The 16161-nt window shown below is 37.5% G+C and overlaps 1 protein-coding gene across 6 annotated transcripts in view; it reads right to left on the minus strand.

The window, feature by feature from the left end:
- Positions 1-16161, minus strand: part of CFAP54 (cilia and flagella associated protein 54) — a 304320-nt gene that overhangs the window by 186684 nt on the left and 101475 nt on the right. For all 6 annotated transcript variants that reach the window (XR_011464166.1, XM_070370322.1, XM_070370320.1 and 3 more), the window contains 4 exons: positions 6142-6270; positions 4349-4463; positions 2370-2459; positions 1450-1576 (listed from right to left, as the gene is read on the minus strand). Coding sequence is in view for 5 of the 6 variants with exons in the window: in XM_070370322.1 (XP_070226423.1) it covers positions 1450-1576; positions 2370-2459; positions 4349-4463; positions 6142-6270 (461 nt within the window). In the remaining variant the exon portion in view is untranslated. The remainder of the gene's footprint in view (positions 1-1449; positions 1577-2369; positions 2460-4348; positions 4464-6141; positions 6271-16161) is intronic.

Here is a 16161-nt window from a genome sequence, read left to right on the forward strand (position 1 = left end):
TCTCAAGATTGCTTTGGCTATTCAAGGTTTTTTGTATTTCCATACAAATTGTGAAATTATTTGGTCTAGCTCTGGGAAAAATACCATTGGTACCTTGATAGGGATTGCATTGAATCTATAGATTGCTTTGGGTAGTATACCCATTTTCACTATATTGATTCTTCCAATCCATGAACATGGTATATTTCTCCATCTATTAGTGTCCTCTTTGATTTCTTTCACCAGTGTTTTATAGTTTTATACATATAGGTCTTTAGTTTCTTTAGGTAGATATATTCCTTCGTTGCAATGGTGAATGGAATTGTTTCCTTGATTTCTCTTTCTATTTTCTCATTATTAGTGTAGGATACCGGAGTAGGAATCCTACTAATCCGGAATTAGGAATGCAAGGGATTTCTGTGTGTTGATTTTATATCCTGCAACTTTACTATATTCATTGATTAGCTCTAGTAATTTTCTGGTGGTTTCTTTAGGGTTTGCTTTTCTAATGTCGCATTTTTATGAGATGATGGATGTTCACCAAACCCACTGTGGTAATCATTTCATGATGTACATAACCCAAATCGTTATGTCGTCCACCTTAAAATTTATACAGTGCTGGAGAAGGCACTGGCACCCCAGTCCAGTACTCTTGCCTGGAAAATCCCATGGACGGAGAAGCGTGGTAGGCTGCAGTCCAGGGGTTCACTAAGGGTCGGAAACGACTGAGTGACTTCACTTTCACTTTTCACTTTCATGCATTGGAGAAGGAAATGGCGTTCTTGCCTGGAGAATCCCAGGGACGGGGGAGTCTAGTGGGCTGCCGTCTAGGGGTCACACAGAGTCGGACACGACTGAAGTGACTTAGCAGCAGCAGCAGCATGTCAATCATATCTCAGTTAAACTGGATGAAAAAATTAAGTAAATATTTGGACCCCAAAGTTTGTGTGAAAGATGCTAATGGCCTAGAAATTCAATCATCCAACATGTCTCAATAGCAAAAGGGATAATTTATTTCCTACTAGAAATAAGAACATGCTCTATTATTCCTCAGTTCAGGTGCACAAATATTTTTGTGTGTATTTATTTATTTACCCAGACACAGATACTCACTACCTTCTAGATGCCTGTTTTAACTGCATAGACTCCACTCTCTTTATCATCCATCTTATATATCTTTTAGAGCTTTCCTGGTGGCTCAGATAGTAAAGAATCTACCTGGACCCAGGATGGATCCAGGTTCCATCCCTGAGTCAGGAAAATACCTGGGAGAAGGAAATGGCAACCTACTCCGGTATTCTTGCCTGGAGAATTCTATAAATGGAGGAGCTTGGTGGGCTACAGTCCAGGGGGGTCACAAAGAGGCAGACACAACAGAGCGACTAACTCATAACACACCATATATCTTTAAGGAACAATTTTACTCATTTTTTAAAGTTGTTAATGCTAATCAAACAAATATTACAGTACCTTTTCAAGAAGTCATAGACAGGATTTGTTATCTCCACCATAGGTTGAAATTTTTCATCATGCATACATTTTTGCATAACTTGTGTAAAGAATTCCAGGAATCTAGGTCTCTGCTTAAATTTCATAACTGTGAAAACAAGGAAATTCATGTATAATCACCAATACACTTGGTTAATGGCATTGAAAGGATACTACTGCTATTAGTTATTTTGTTCTAATAGGCAAGTTTATTAATCTGCTTTTTTTTTTTTTTTTTTTTGGCCCGTGCCATGCAGTATATGGAATCTTAGTTCCTCAACAAAGAATCAAATCCATGGTCCTGCATTGGAAGCATGGAGTCTTAACCACTGGACTGCCAGAGAAGTCCCTTCATTTCTTTCTAGATTTCTTACTTTTTAAAAATGTATAGGAGTAAATGTTGTGAGACTATTGTTTTCCTATGATCAAACAATCCTTTATAGTCTAAATTTCTTTTATTTTCCAAATATCTCAGTGTTTGAAAGATTTCCTAAAAGTTCCCTAACATACGACTAGGTGGGGGTAAATATACTGCTGATAACTGCCAGAATAACTAGTCATCCTAATTTTTATTATATTTCACTCTGAGATAAACAATAATGCTGCTATTTCTTCACAGTTGAGCTTAAAAATCACTAACACATTGTTCAGTTCCTAGTTTTTGTAAGCTTCATAACAACACAACCTCAATTACTGCCAAAATAAGTCAACATAAAGGTTCCGCATTTTCAGATTTTAAATCAGGTACCTATTTTGGTCTCTTTCCTTACTTGACAATCAAGAGTCTGCTTTATTCTGAATGGGTAAGAACCTGAAATCTTCTGCCAACAACAGAATTCATGGAATAAAAGATCTTCAGCAGTAAGGTGAGCAAGCAACATATGTATGACAAGGTAACCTACCTTCTTTCACAGCACCTTTGACCGACCAGTTTAAAACTATAGGGTAAAGAAATATGGGATCTTCTGCTCCTGAGAGTTCAGTTGTAATATCTAAGGTTAAAAAGAATTAGTAAGTTGTTGGTTTTGTTTAATATCAATAACCAAAAATGAAAATCCTTTGGTGGAGGGTGAAAAATAGGAAAATACCCAAGTAAACATTTCAGACATCCTAAATTCTTGTCTTAAAATATAAATTACATATTTTTGAGATTTAAGAGATTCAATAATTCAATTATTTTCCTTTCATTTTTTCCCCTAAAGGCCAAGGAGTCTATTACCAAATAGGGGAAGAATCTCTAAAGCATGAATCTTTATTACTCAACAGCTATTGTCTATCAACAAGTATCAGACACAGAAACCAGATTCTCAGTTTGATACTTTTTTTTCCGGCTGCACAGCATGTGGGATGCAGGAACTTAGTTCCCTGACCAGGCATTGAACCCACACCCCTGCACTGGAAGCTTGGAGTTTTAACCACTGAACCACCAGGGAAGTCCCTAAGTCTCGCATGTCTTAGTTATGAGACCTTGGGAAGTTACTTACCTTCTCTGTGCTTCCCTTTCCTTATCTTTAAAATGAAATAATAATAGTAGCTTTTTCATATGGCTGTTATATAAGGACTATATAAGTTTTAATATGAATAAAACACTTAAAATAGTTCTTGGCACACAGAGAGCCCTATATAAAACTGTTATTTTTATTATTGTTTTGTTACTGAATCTATTGTTTAGCTCCTAACTTTACATTGTGCTCCTTAGTGAAATGTGGAGGGGGTGATAATATGAAAATAAATAATTCACATTTCCAGAACCCTTTACACTTCCAGAACCCTTTCTATAATTTAAGGAATTATAATTTTTATATGTAACCAGACAATTAGAGCTTTCCCAAAACTAGGTTTATAGGTTTTGTGAATAATAGAGCATTGGGTTCAATTCATAAGTTCAGCTGGAAACAGAGACATGGAGTGTGTTTAAATAAAGTGAGAGATTCAAGTCAGGGAATTCTGAAACAGTACAACCACCTATATATAACCGAGGCACAGAGTAAGACAGGTGAGATGGGGACACAGAATTCTACAAGGGTAGTGACTTCCCAAAAACCAAGGGGCCAAAAGTGCAACCTTCTAATGAGAGAAACTTAGGTACTCTTTTATTCTTCTAGGTCTGAAGTGCTGCTTCTTAAAAATGTGAGAACAGTTGTCATCACCAGAAAGTAAATCAATTTCTTAATCAGATTTCCAAGATGCAAACTCCAAAACTCCAATCATCATGTCAGCATTTTGGTCTATTACTAAATTACAATACAGCCCAACGACCTAAAATCAGTGTTTCACTTGAGTGTTTCACATGGTTCAAATCACTCATATATTAACACCTCTCATGCTATCCCTTTCTTTCTCAGTTACATTTCTGCCTTCAGAACAGTGATTCTCAACGTTGTGTTCCCCTTCTACAATACATTTGCCAACACTTGTGTCACAGCTGGGGCTGGTGGGGGGTGGGGGTAGGGGAGACAGTCCAGAGGGGATGGTGTGCTATGCATCTCTGGACAAAGGCCAGAGATGCTGTTTTACATCCACAATGCCTAAGACAGTCCCCCACAGCAAAGAATTATCTGGCCCAAATTGGCAATATTGTCGAGGTTGAGAAACTCTGCTTTAGAATGAGAAGCTTTAAGCTCAAATCCAAGCCAACTATGTAATCCTAAATAAACCGCTTAATCTTTATGAGCTACATCTGTAAAAATAAGGTTAGCAATCCCTTATTAACAGAGTATTGTTAGGATTAAGGACATAATGTAAAAGCACTGCATAAACCATAAAGGGCTTACCAAATGCTAATCTCATTCTAATCCTTTCAACAAAATATTTTCTTATTTAAAAAAAAAAAACACAAAATGCTAAACAGAAGTATACAGAAAGAAAAATAATAGATTACATTGCTTTGTCAGTTTGAGTAGATGTGTCTCCAATAAAACCAGCTGTTCATTTATTTTTTCAGGTACTAATATCTGCTGTGGCTTCTTATTCTTGCAAGACTTCTTGGAAGAACCCTAGAAACATTGGTTAAATGTCAGGACGTATTTCAGTATGTTTCAAGAATTGTCATTTTCAAATAACATTCTTTAAATTATGTTCATGCTTTCATACTTGGTAGACCAAGTTATGAATCTACATGGCTAAATGTACTAATAATTAATTAATAACAACCCACTGTAGTCTAACTAAATGCCAGATACAATACAAACTGTTTTATGGAGGTTGACCAAAATAGTTCTTCTCTTCCCTTTCCCTTCCTCCCAGTAACTTCTACTCCCCTAAGCAGCCCCTTCCCCACTACACACACCCTTTTGAGAGCACTTGCAGATACAGCTCTCAAAATCCTCAAAAAAAAATGCTTTCAGAAATATATCCTTTTCTTTCCTTCCTTTTTTTTTTTTTCCCTTGCCCCAGAGGGAGCTTCCTTACAACTAAGCTAATTGCTTTTGCTACTTTGCCTTTCATTGAACGTAACATGATCAGTAATTAGTGGATTAAGAATTGGTGGGTCTGCACTCAGGCTCCCCACCATGTTTTCAACTGTCTGAGCCTGAGAACTGACTGGTTCATGTCTCCCACTCTCTGAAAAAATAGACCTGCCAAGGTCTTTTGGCTTTGAGGGACCCCAGATGCTTATAATGATTCCTGACTTCTATAAACCAGATACTAGATTCTCAATCCCCACAGTCTTACTCTGAAAGAAGTATCACAACCTGCTGCTGGACTAAAGGCTCCAAGGAAAGAGGGATGGGGTCCTGTCCTGCCATGATGCGAAGGGGCAGGGCCCTGAGTCAAGGCCTCAGTGACATGAAGGGGCTGGCTGATGAACTCTGAGAGTGGACAACACTTGGTGAAGAAAAAAATCCTCAAGTCACTTTCAGCTTAATCAAAACTTTCTCTAGAATCCCCACACACACCCCAAAAAGTATTATGGCTAAAAATATTCATCCAGGGAAACTATGGGATTTTTCTTAAGCTTTTTCCACATATAATAGAGATAGAGCTACTCCAATTGAAACAGGCTTAGGGGTCATAGTCTCAACCCCAATCCTGATCACAAAAGAGGCTGCAAGCAGTTCCCAGTACTCTTCAGAAACAAGATAAACTAAGCAATGTTTCAAAATTTGATCTACCTACAAAATCATTTAACCACATACTTTCAAGAAAAGGCAATAACGATCTAGTAAGACCCATGCTTGGAGTCAGCATGGGTCTTACTTAAAAGTTATCTCAAACATTAGAAGCCTCATAAGGAAGACAATGTAGGTGTTACAAGAAGTTCAGGAAATCTACTTGGGGCAGAGCAAAAAGCTCTGACATATTTATTGCATTCAGTGACCCACCGAAAATAATAAAAATCTTCAGTCTGGGAGAGACCTTTGAGGGCTTTCAGTCTAATGTCCAACTGGGTATAGGAAGCTCTCATCAACACCTAACTGATCATCAATACTAGAAACAGGGGGCTATTCAATATTCTAGCAATAGAGACCTTTTAATTTTCTGGATAGTAATTAAAATTGAAAGAAAAGGAAGGAAAAAAGAACCTCTTCACTATACATTCATCCTCTTTTATGTAAATATGACAAACTAAAAACTAATCAATTATCTAACATATTTTCTAACACTACATGACCTCTCATAAAATTCAAATAATGTATGTTTAAAGATGAGACACAAAGAACAAACAATTACCTCTTCTTGCATTTCCTCTAGGTCTGTAGTACCAAATAGAGATTTGCAACCTGATGAGATGTCCAACACCTTTTTTCCATAATTTATAATCATTACTGCCAGGTCATATTCCTTCCATGAACGCAGGATCTGATTAAAAATATTAATTATCTCTGTTGGAAATTCACATCTATTTTCAAGTGCCATGTATCACCTTCTGGAAATTCATAAGTTTCATGTTTTGGATGTAATGCCCCTGTTTTTGCTATGTAAGCATACCTCCAGACCATATTTCTCTAGAATTCAAACTGTATGATTTCAGTATTTTAAATAAAGGACCAAAAACAAACAAACAAATGAAAAACCAGGAATTTCATCACTAACGAATTCTTGGTATCTCTGGGGCTTCCCTGGTGGCTCAGATGGTAAAGAATTCACCTGCAATGCGGGAGACCTGGATTCGATCCTTGGGTTGTGAAGATCCCCTGGAGGAGGGCATGGCAACCCACTCCAGTATTCTTGCCTGGAGAATCCCCATGGACAGAGGAGCCTGGTGGGCTACAGTCCATGCGGTCACAAAGAGTCAGACACAACTGAGTGACTAAGCACAGCACAGCACAGCTGGGACATACATCTTTTGGTATAGTAAGCTAACTATTAAAAAGCATTTCCACTTAAAAGAGCCACGCTAAAACAAAATCATTGTTAAAGGCCATGTAACCACCACTTCTTGTCTTGGGTTGTCTTCTTTGTGAAATGACACAATTACTGACCTCATGACATCTTGGGGAACATTTTTAGCTGTGAATGATATACATGACCTTCGTGTTGAACTAGGCTGGAGATCAGCTGGTTTGGGCATATTCTCCATGAGCCCTGGGAAGTACACGCTGTACTCAGAATATGAGAAGGAGCCGCTCTGCCACCCAGTCTCATCCACATTCCTGGTTACAAACTGTTATCTGGCCTCCTCTAGCCTGGTCCTTACCTCCCTCTCCAGTGTCATCTTCCAGTATTCATATCCTTGTGTTGTACTTTCAGCTTACAAAATATTGAATCAAGTATCAATCCTGATACTCACCATGGTGTCAGGACTTCATGCCTCCCTACAGGGGAGGTTTATCCCAGAACAGCTTTCCCTCCTTATTTATACAGCTTTACCTGGTCATTAAAACCTGGGATCTAACATTAACCCAGGAAAGCTTCCCTGGCCTACAATCTGATTTGCATAGACCCAGCTCTAGCAAGAGATCACACAAGGGGACACATTCATCATGAACCCCCAGGGAAACTCTCTTAGGGTATAAATAAGTCTGTATGAACTTATCTGTAGATGCATTCTGTTAGGTTGAATAGGTTAGTATTTAAGATAACTGGATTCTTTACCACTGGTGGTCAGTGGTAAAGAAACTTCCTGACAAGCAGGAGGCACGGTTTCAATCCCTGAGTCAGAAAGATCCCCTGGAGAAGGAAATGGCAACCCACTCCAGTATTCTTGCCTGGGAAATCCCATGGACAGAGGAGCCTGGTGGGCTGCAGTCCATGGGGTCCCAAAAGAGTCGGACACAACTTAGCGACTAAACAATAACAATTTAAGATAGGTAACAACTGTGACTTCCCAGGAAGTGAAGGATATATAAGTGGCTGAAAAGCAGTAAGTGCCTGCTTACATCTGATAAGACCTACCTAAAAACATCTATTTCTGCTTTATTGACTATGCCAAAGCCTTTGACTGTGTGGATCACAATAGACTGTGGAAAATTCTGAAAGAGATGGGAATACCAGACCACCTGATCTGCCTCTTGAGAAATTTGTATGCAGGTCAAGAAGCAACAGTTAGAACTGGACATGGAACAACAGACTGGTTCCAAATAGGAAAAGGAGTACGTCAAGGCTGTATATTGTCACCCTGTTTATTTAACTTATATGCAGAGTACATCATGAGAAACGCTGGACTAGAAGAAGCACAAGCTGGAATCAAGATTGCCAGGAGAAATATCAATAACCTCAGATATGCAGATGACATCACCCTTATGGCAGAAAGTGAAAAGGAACTAAAAAGCCTGTTGATGAAGGAGAAAGTGGAGAGTGAAAAAGTTGTCTTAAAGCTCAACATTCAGAAAACGAAGATCATGGCATCCAGTCCCATCACTTCATGGGAAATAGATGGGGAAACGGTGGAAACAGTGTCAGACTTTATTTTTCTGGGCTCCAAAATCATTGCAGATGTTGACTGCAGCCATGAAATTAAAAGACGCTTACTCCTTGGAAGGAAAGTTATGACCAACCTAGATAGCATATTCAAAAGCAGAGACATTACTTTGCCAACAAAGGTTTGTCTAGTCAAGGCTATGGTTTTTCCTGTGGTCATGTATGGATGTAAGAGTTGGACTGTGAAGAAAGCTGAGCACCGAAGAATTGATGCTTTTGAACTGTGGTGTTGGAGAAGACTCTTTTGAGTCCCTTGGACTGCAAGGAGATCCAACCAGTCCATTCTAAAGGAGATCAGCCCTGGGATTTCTTTGTAAGGAATGATGCTAAAGCTGAAACTCCAGTAGTTTGGCCACCTGATGTGAAGAGTTGACTCATTGGAAAAGACTCTGATGCTGGGAGAGACTGGGGGCAAGAGGAGAAGGGGACGACAGAGGATGAGATAGCCAGATGGCATCACCGACTCGATGGACATGAGTCTGAGTGAACTCCGGGAGTTGGTGATGGACAGGGAGGCCTGGCATGCTGTGATTCATGGGGTCGCAAAGAGTCGGACACAACTGAGCGACTGATCTGATCTGAATGCAAGTGCTAAGAACTAGAACTATTTCTGTAAGACCAGGGGAGTGGTGTTCAACTAATGCTGACTATGGGACAGAATGTGGGAAGGAAAACAGTGAAACAAACTTTACAAAGGCAGTAGGGGTTTAGGCCAAGTAGTGCCTTGAATACCAAGCAAAACAGTCCAACTCATCGTAAAATTGATATGAGAGGGAATGAGATTTGTTATTAGAAAACAGAAATGAGATAACATTTGCACCTTATTCACCTTTGCTTTCCAACATATTTGGTTTATAGACAACTGTGCAATCTTTTCCCCTTGTTTTAATATGCCAGTGGAAAATACTAAATGAGAATGAAATTTTTTCCAATCAAAAGAAAAAGAAAACCAGTGCTATTTAATATACCAAATGACAAACAGAAATTTTTAAAATGTGCCAGATGTTTGGCATAATAAATTTTTTTAACAACTCAAAAATAATGAAACACAAGATGACATATCTCAGAAGTGGCACTTTATTTAGAATTATGATAACTTTTAGAAAAAAAAATACTGCTACTTAAAGAAGAAAGACTGAACCATCTGGAAAGATTACCAAGCTTTAAAACATAACAGAGAAAAGAAACAGGGTCATTTGACTAATTGGGCTTTACATGTCCTAAGAGAAAATCTGTAGAAAATATATATTTATATCAAATGAATACCTCATATCTAGGATTGAGTAGTCAGGTTTCTTGGTCTATTCGTCAGGCTGGAAGAAACTTATGAAATGATGATTCTCCCAGCCTATCAGTTTGTGAAAAAAATCAGCTCTAGTATCAAAATTCTGACATTAATATTGGGTTGGCCAAAAAGTTCATTCGGGCTTCAAATGCTCTTCCAGGAAACTCAAACTTTTGGCCAAGCCAATAAATCAGTCAGTTCAGTCACTCAGTTGTGTCCAACTCTTTGTGACCCCATGTACTGCAGCATGCAAGGCCTGTAGCACCGACTCTGGGAGCCTGCTCAAACTCACGCCCAACGAGTGAATGATGCCATCCAACAATTTCATCCTCTGTTGTCCCCTTTTACTCCTGCCTTCAATCTTGCCCGGCATCAGGGTCTTTTCCGATGTCAGCTCTTTGTATCAGGTGGCCAAAGTACTGGAGTTTCAGCTTCATCATCAGTCCTTCCAATGAATATTCAGGACTGATTTATTTTAGGATGGACTAGTTGGATCTCCTTGCAGTCCAAGGGATTCTCAAGAGTCTTCTCCAACACCACAGTTCAAAGGCATCAATTCTTTGGCACTCAGCTTTCTTTATGGTCCAACTCCCACATCATATATGACTACTGGCAAAACCATAGCTTTGACTAGACAGACCTTTGTTGACAAAGTCATGTCTCTGCTTTTTAATATACTGTCTAGGTTTGTCAGAGCTTTTCTTCCAAGGAGCAAGTGTCTTCTAATTTCATGGCAGCAGTCACCATCTGGAGTGATTTTGGAGCCCCCCAAAATAAAGTCTGACACTGTTTTCATTGCTTTCCCATCTATTTGCCATGAAGTGATGGAACCAGATGCCATGATCCTAGTTTTTTGAATGTTGAGTTTTAAGCCAGCTTTTTCACTCTCCTCTCTCTCTTTCAAGAGGCTCTTTAGTTCCTCTTCACTTTCTGCCATAAGAGTGGTATCATCTGCGTATCTGAGGTTATTGATATTTCTCCCAGCAGTCTTGATTTCAGCTTGTGCTTCATCCAGTCCAACATTTCTCATGATGTCCTCTGCATATAAGTTAAACAAGCAGGGTGACAATATACAGCCTTGATGTACTCCTTTCCTGATTTGGAACCAATCGGTTGTTCTATGTCCAGTCCTATACGCAGGTCCTTCGTGACCTACATATAGATTTCTCAGGAGGCAGGTAAGGTGGTCTGGTTTTACTATCTCTTTAAGAATTTCCCAGTTTGTTGTGATCCACACAGTCAAAGGCTTTGGTGTAGTCAATAAAGCAGAAGTAGATGTTTTTCTGGAACTCTCTTGCTTTTATGATCCAACGGATGTTAGCAATTTGATCTCTGGTTCCTCTGCCTTTTCTAAATCCAGCTTGAATATCTGGAAGTTCATGGTTTATGTACTGTTGAAGCCTGGCTTGGAGAATTTATTATATAACTCCTGCCTCTGTGAATACCTTGTATGCCCCCAAATTCAATATATTCAAAACTTACTATCTTTTCCCCCTTTCTTACTCAGGGTTCAACAAACTGCATTCACCCAACTGTCTAGACATCTGGATTATTGGGGACTCTTCCCTCTCCCTCCCCAACCCCCTCTATTCAATTCCATCTGATAAACAACTCTTGAAACATTTTCAATTCTATCTCCCATTTTTCCACACTAGCTTCATTTATCATCTCTTGCCTTCTAACTCATTTCCTGCCTCAGGTCTTATTCTTCTCTAATGATTAGCTGTTGCACAACCAGAATAATTTCTTTTTTCTAAATGCAAATTTCATTACAGCATTCCCAGGTTTGAAATCCTTCGATGGCTCCTATCTGACTTCATTAGATGGCCATTCATCGTCTGGTACTGGTTCACTGTCCCACTTTTTAAGCTGACCAAAATATTTAATCATATCCTCCATACTTAAAAATCAGTCTGATTCTTCTTCTCCCAAACTGTGAAATTATTTCCTATTTTCATATTGATTACTATCTGAGGCAATGAATGTTAATAATCCTGCATTTGTTGTATTTTCAAAAACTACTTGTCTTGAAGCTTATTTATAGTGTCTTGCCATAAACAATTATTTTTTACTTATCATGTAATCTATTTATCTACTTTTTCTGGTACCTTTTGAATTTTGTGCCCTGTTATAGAAGGTCTCCCATGATTTCAACGCCAACCAAATATCCTCAAATCCATCTGACTTCATTTTGTTTATGGTATGAGAAAGGACTCTGGCTTTGTTTATTCTAAAATGAATAGTCAGTAATATTGGCACCTTTTATTAATAAATTATCATTTTCTCAATGAACCTAAATGCCACCTTTGTCTTATATTAAGTCCTTCCTTTGACCCAGGGCCAGTTTTTCCTAGAATCTCTATTCTATTCCACTGATCTATTTGCCCATGACTCTGTTAAGACCATTTTTCACTGGAGTGAACTTCTGGTAAATTTTAATACCTACTGAGAACTTCTAAATAATTTTAATCAGTTTCAAGGAAACATCATTGGGATTCTGATTAAGGCATCATTGCATGTAAATATTATTTTAGGAAACATTTATTTTACTATTACAGTAAGTCTTCTTATTCAAGAACTTGGTGTGGCCTGCCATATGTGCAGATCTTATTTTATGTCTTTCAGTAAGATTTCACATTTCTTTTATTTAGGTTCTTCAACATTTTGTTAAGTTTAAAATACTGTATATCATTATAAGTGGTATATTTTCCCCTATCCTGGCTACTGCTCATATTAAAAATAAAAACAAGTTTGTATCTTATGTAACTTTATAAATTCTCATTTTAATTTTAGTAACCTTTTGCTAGATTCTCATGTGTTTTTTGAGAGCCTACAATTTCAGACAAATTATGCTTTTCTAATGTTATAAAATTATTTCATGCCCTTATCTGTTGCATGAGACAGAATCTCTACAAATAATGAATCACAGTATTAAGAGTCAATATTTCCTGTGCCTGATTTTAAAGAAATGACTTCAGAAACTTGCCATTTAGCATGATATTTGCTAAAAATTTTTGGTAAATGTCTTTATCATTATGCAATAACTTCCTTCCATGTCTAACCTACTTAGAAATTTTATTAGGAAAGGCTGCTAAGGTTTATCCAGTGCCTTTGTAGCATTTTCATATAACCTGTTTTTCTCCTTTAATTTGCTGCTATAAAAAATGAAGTTTTGTTTTAATTCAGACTTGATCTTTAATACTTGACAATGAGACTGCCCTATGACTGGAAAGTGCCAGAGGCCATCCAGAAACAGACAAGGGTGATCATCAGAACAGAATGGATGGACATAATGTCTCTCTTTATCCATTTAATGTTTTGGACTCTGAATTCTGCTTTTTCAGATATGAAAATTGTCACGCCTCCTTCACTTCTGTTTGCATTTTCCCAATATGTGTCCATTTATTTTTCAAATTCCTTGTTATTTTGTTTTACAGGGTGTCTTGAAATCATACACATTTTGAATCTAACTTTTCAGCCCATCTGACAGTCTCTGTCTCTTGAGTTCATTCACGCTTAGTGAAGTAATTAATGTACTTGATTTTATTCCTTCCACCTGAAATACAATCTCAATTTCCTTCTTCTTACTTTTGTTAAATTAGCCGTTTCGTCCCCGCCACTTTTTTTTTTGTTCTTTTTTCCTCCCTGTCATTCCTCTGTTTGCTTTTCCTTCTTGACAGTTTAGAAGTCCTACAGTATTTTAAAGATCAGCTCATGCCTACATATTCCTGAGTCATCTTTAAATATACATATTCTTTCAAAAGAAAATAATAAAGTTATACAATATGTACTTTTACACTATGTGTGTTTTTAACACACTTGCACCAAGAATCCATAGCTGCTCATCACTCCCTCAACCCTAAACAGGAGAGAAGCTTTAGCTCTAGGTTACTAATAGGTTTTTCTTTTCATGGATGACTCTTCTATTTCAAGACTCCCTATTTAGCATTTATATTACAAAATCCTAGTCACATCATTATTATCCATTTAATTTTAATAATGCATATATTGCAAGATTCATTGCTCCCATTATTCCTCTCCTTTTCATCTTTCCCTATCTTGGGATTTCTGTTCTGAACCAACTGTCATTTGTTAGAGTACTTCCTCAAGTGTTTTTCTCAGATAAATACATGGATGGAATACGTTTTAAATGCCTGCACTTCAGAAAATGTTTATTTTGCCCTGACAAATGAATGGTATCTTTTCCTGGTTATTAATTTACAGGCCTTAAGTCTTTTTCCCTCAGGATTCTACAAATGTTGCTCCAGGAATTTAACTTTTAGTGTTGCTGATAAAAAGTCTGAAGCTAATTGATTCTCTTTTCATTGCAAGTAAGTAACCTGTTCTTTTGGTCTCAAATATTAAGATTTGTCCTCGGATTTCAGGAATTTCACCAACATGTGTCTACATATATATTCTAACATTAATCCTGCCTCTGACTCAAAAAGATGATTACTTTTCTATGTATTTCTTTTCTACTTCCAGACTCCTTTTATTTCATGTTATGACTTCTGGATCTGTCTTCTGAATTTATCTCTAGGTAATACTATTCAACATCTGCAGGTGTTTCTTGAGCTTCCATATGTGAATCAAGAAGTATAATCGCAATCTTCATTTGTTTCATTTTTAATCCAAAATTAAATTTATTATATGTGAAAGTTACTATGGGAGTAAATTCTTAGAGTGCTTATCACAAGAAAAAACATTTTTTTAATTTCTTTAATTTTGTATCTTTAGGAGATATGCATGTTCACAAAATTTCTTATGGTAATCACTTCATGATGTATGTAAATCAAGTCATTATGTTGTACATCTTAAACTTATACAGTGCTGTATGTCAGTTATAGCCCAACAAAACTGGAAGAAAAAATTAAATTTGTTCTAATTGTACTGCTTGAAAGGTTTCTTTTTCTTTAGTAATCCCTGATCCTTTTCAACACTGTAAGAACAAATAACACAATTATTCTAGTTTTTGGCTTGTTCTTTCTCCTTGGGTTTCTCAGTTCCCATAAGTGAATTATTATCATTTCTTCTTTCTAATGGCTTATGCTCCCTCAGCATCTACACAGACCAGGGCATAGAGGTCTCTCTACAGTGGCAAACCAGTGAGTGATTGAATGAATATGATTTTCTACTCCTGAGGTCAGGACATGACCTCTTTGCTAAGGTAGAGAGTAGAGGCCTCTCTGTTACCAGACCTCCACAGAAGTAAATTTAAGTCCCAACTAAAGTAATGCAGAAGACTCTTGAGATTCTCTTGGCCTGCAAGGAGACCAAACCAGTCAATCCTAAAGGAAATCAACCCTGAATATACATTGGAAAGACTGATGCTGAAGCTGAAGCACCAATACTTTAATTACCTGATGTGAAGAGCCAACTCACTGGAAAAGACCTTAAGCTGGGAAATATTGAAGGCAAAAGGAGAAGGGGGCAACAGAGGATGAGATGGTTGGATGGCATCATCAACTCAATGACCTGAGTTTGAGCAAACTGCAGGAAATAGTGAAGGACAGGGATGCCGGGCATGCTGCAGTCCATGGTGTTGCAAAAGTCAGACCTGACTTAGCAACTGAATAACAAAGTAATAACAAAGTAATGCCTCTGAATAATAAAAAAGTAATGGCTCTGAATAATAACAAAATCGTACTATTTTAAGTATTCTAATCACTGTGATTAAAAGTAGTGCAAATAATTTCACAATTTGTATGGAAATACAAAAAACCTCGAATAGCCAAAGCTATCTTGAGAAAGAAGAATGGAACTGGAGGAATCAACCTGCCTGACTTCAGGCTCTACTACAAAGCCACAGTCATCAAGACAGTATGGTACTGGCACAAAAACAGAAATATATATCAATGGAACAAAATAGAAAGCCCAGAGATAAATCCACGCACCTATGGACACCTTATCTTTGACAAAGGAGGCAAGAATATACAGTGGAGAAAAGACAATCTTTAACAAGTGGTGCTGGGAAATCTGGTCAACCACTTGTAAAAGAATGAATCCAGAACACTTTCTAACACCATACACAAAAATAAACTCAAAATGGATTAAAGATCTAAATATAAGACCAGAAAGTATAAAACTCCTAGAGGAGAACATAGGCAAAACACTCTCCAAAATACATCACAGCAGGATCCTCTATGACCCACCTCTCAGAATATTGGAAATAAAAGCAAAAATAAACAAATGGGACCTAATTAAAATTAAAAGCTTCTGCACAACAAAGGAAACTTTAAGCAAGGTGAAAAGACAGCCTTCAGAATAGCAAATGAAGCAACTGACAAACAACTAATCTCAAAAATATACAAGCAACTCCTGCAGCTCAATTCTAGAAAAATAAACGACCCAATCAAAAAATGGGCCAAAGAACTAAACAGACATTTCTCCAAAGAAGACATACAGATGGCTAACAAACACATGAAAAGATGCTCAACATCACTCATTATCAGAGAAATACAAATCAAAACCACAATGAGGCACCATTTCACGCCAGTCAGAATGGCTGTGATCCAAAAGTCTACAAGCAATAAATGCTGGAGAGG

The sequence above is a fragment of the Bos mutus genome, chromosome 5, assembly GCF_027580195.1.
Source record: "Bos mutus isolate GX-2022 chromosome 5, NWIPB_WYAK_1.1, whole genome shotgun sequence".
NCBI lineage: Eukaryota > Metazoa > Chordata > Mammalia > Artiodactyla > Bovidae > Bos > Bos mutus.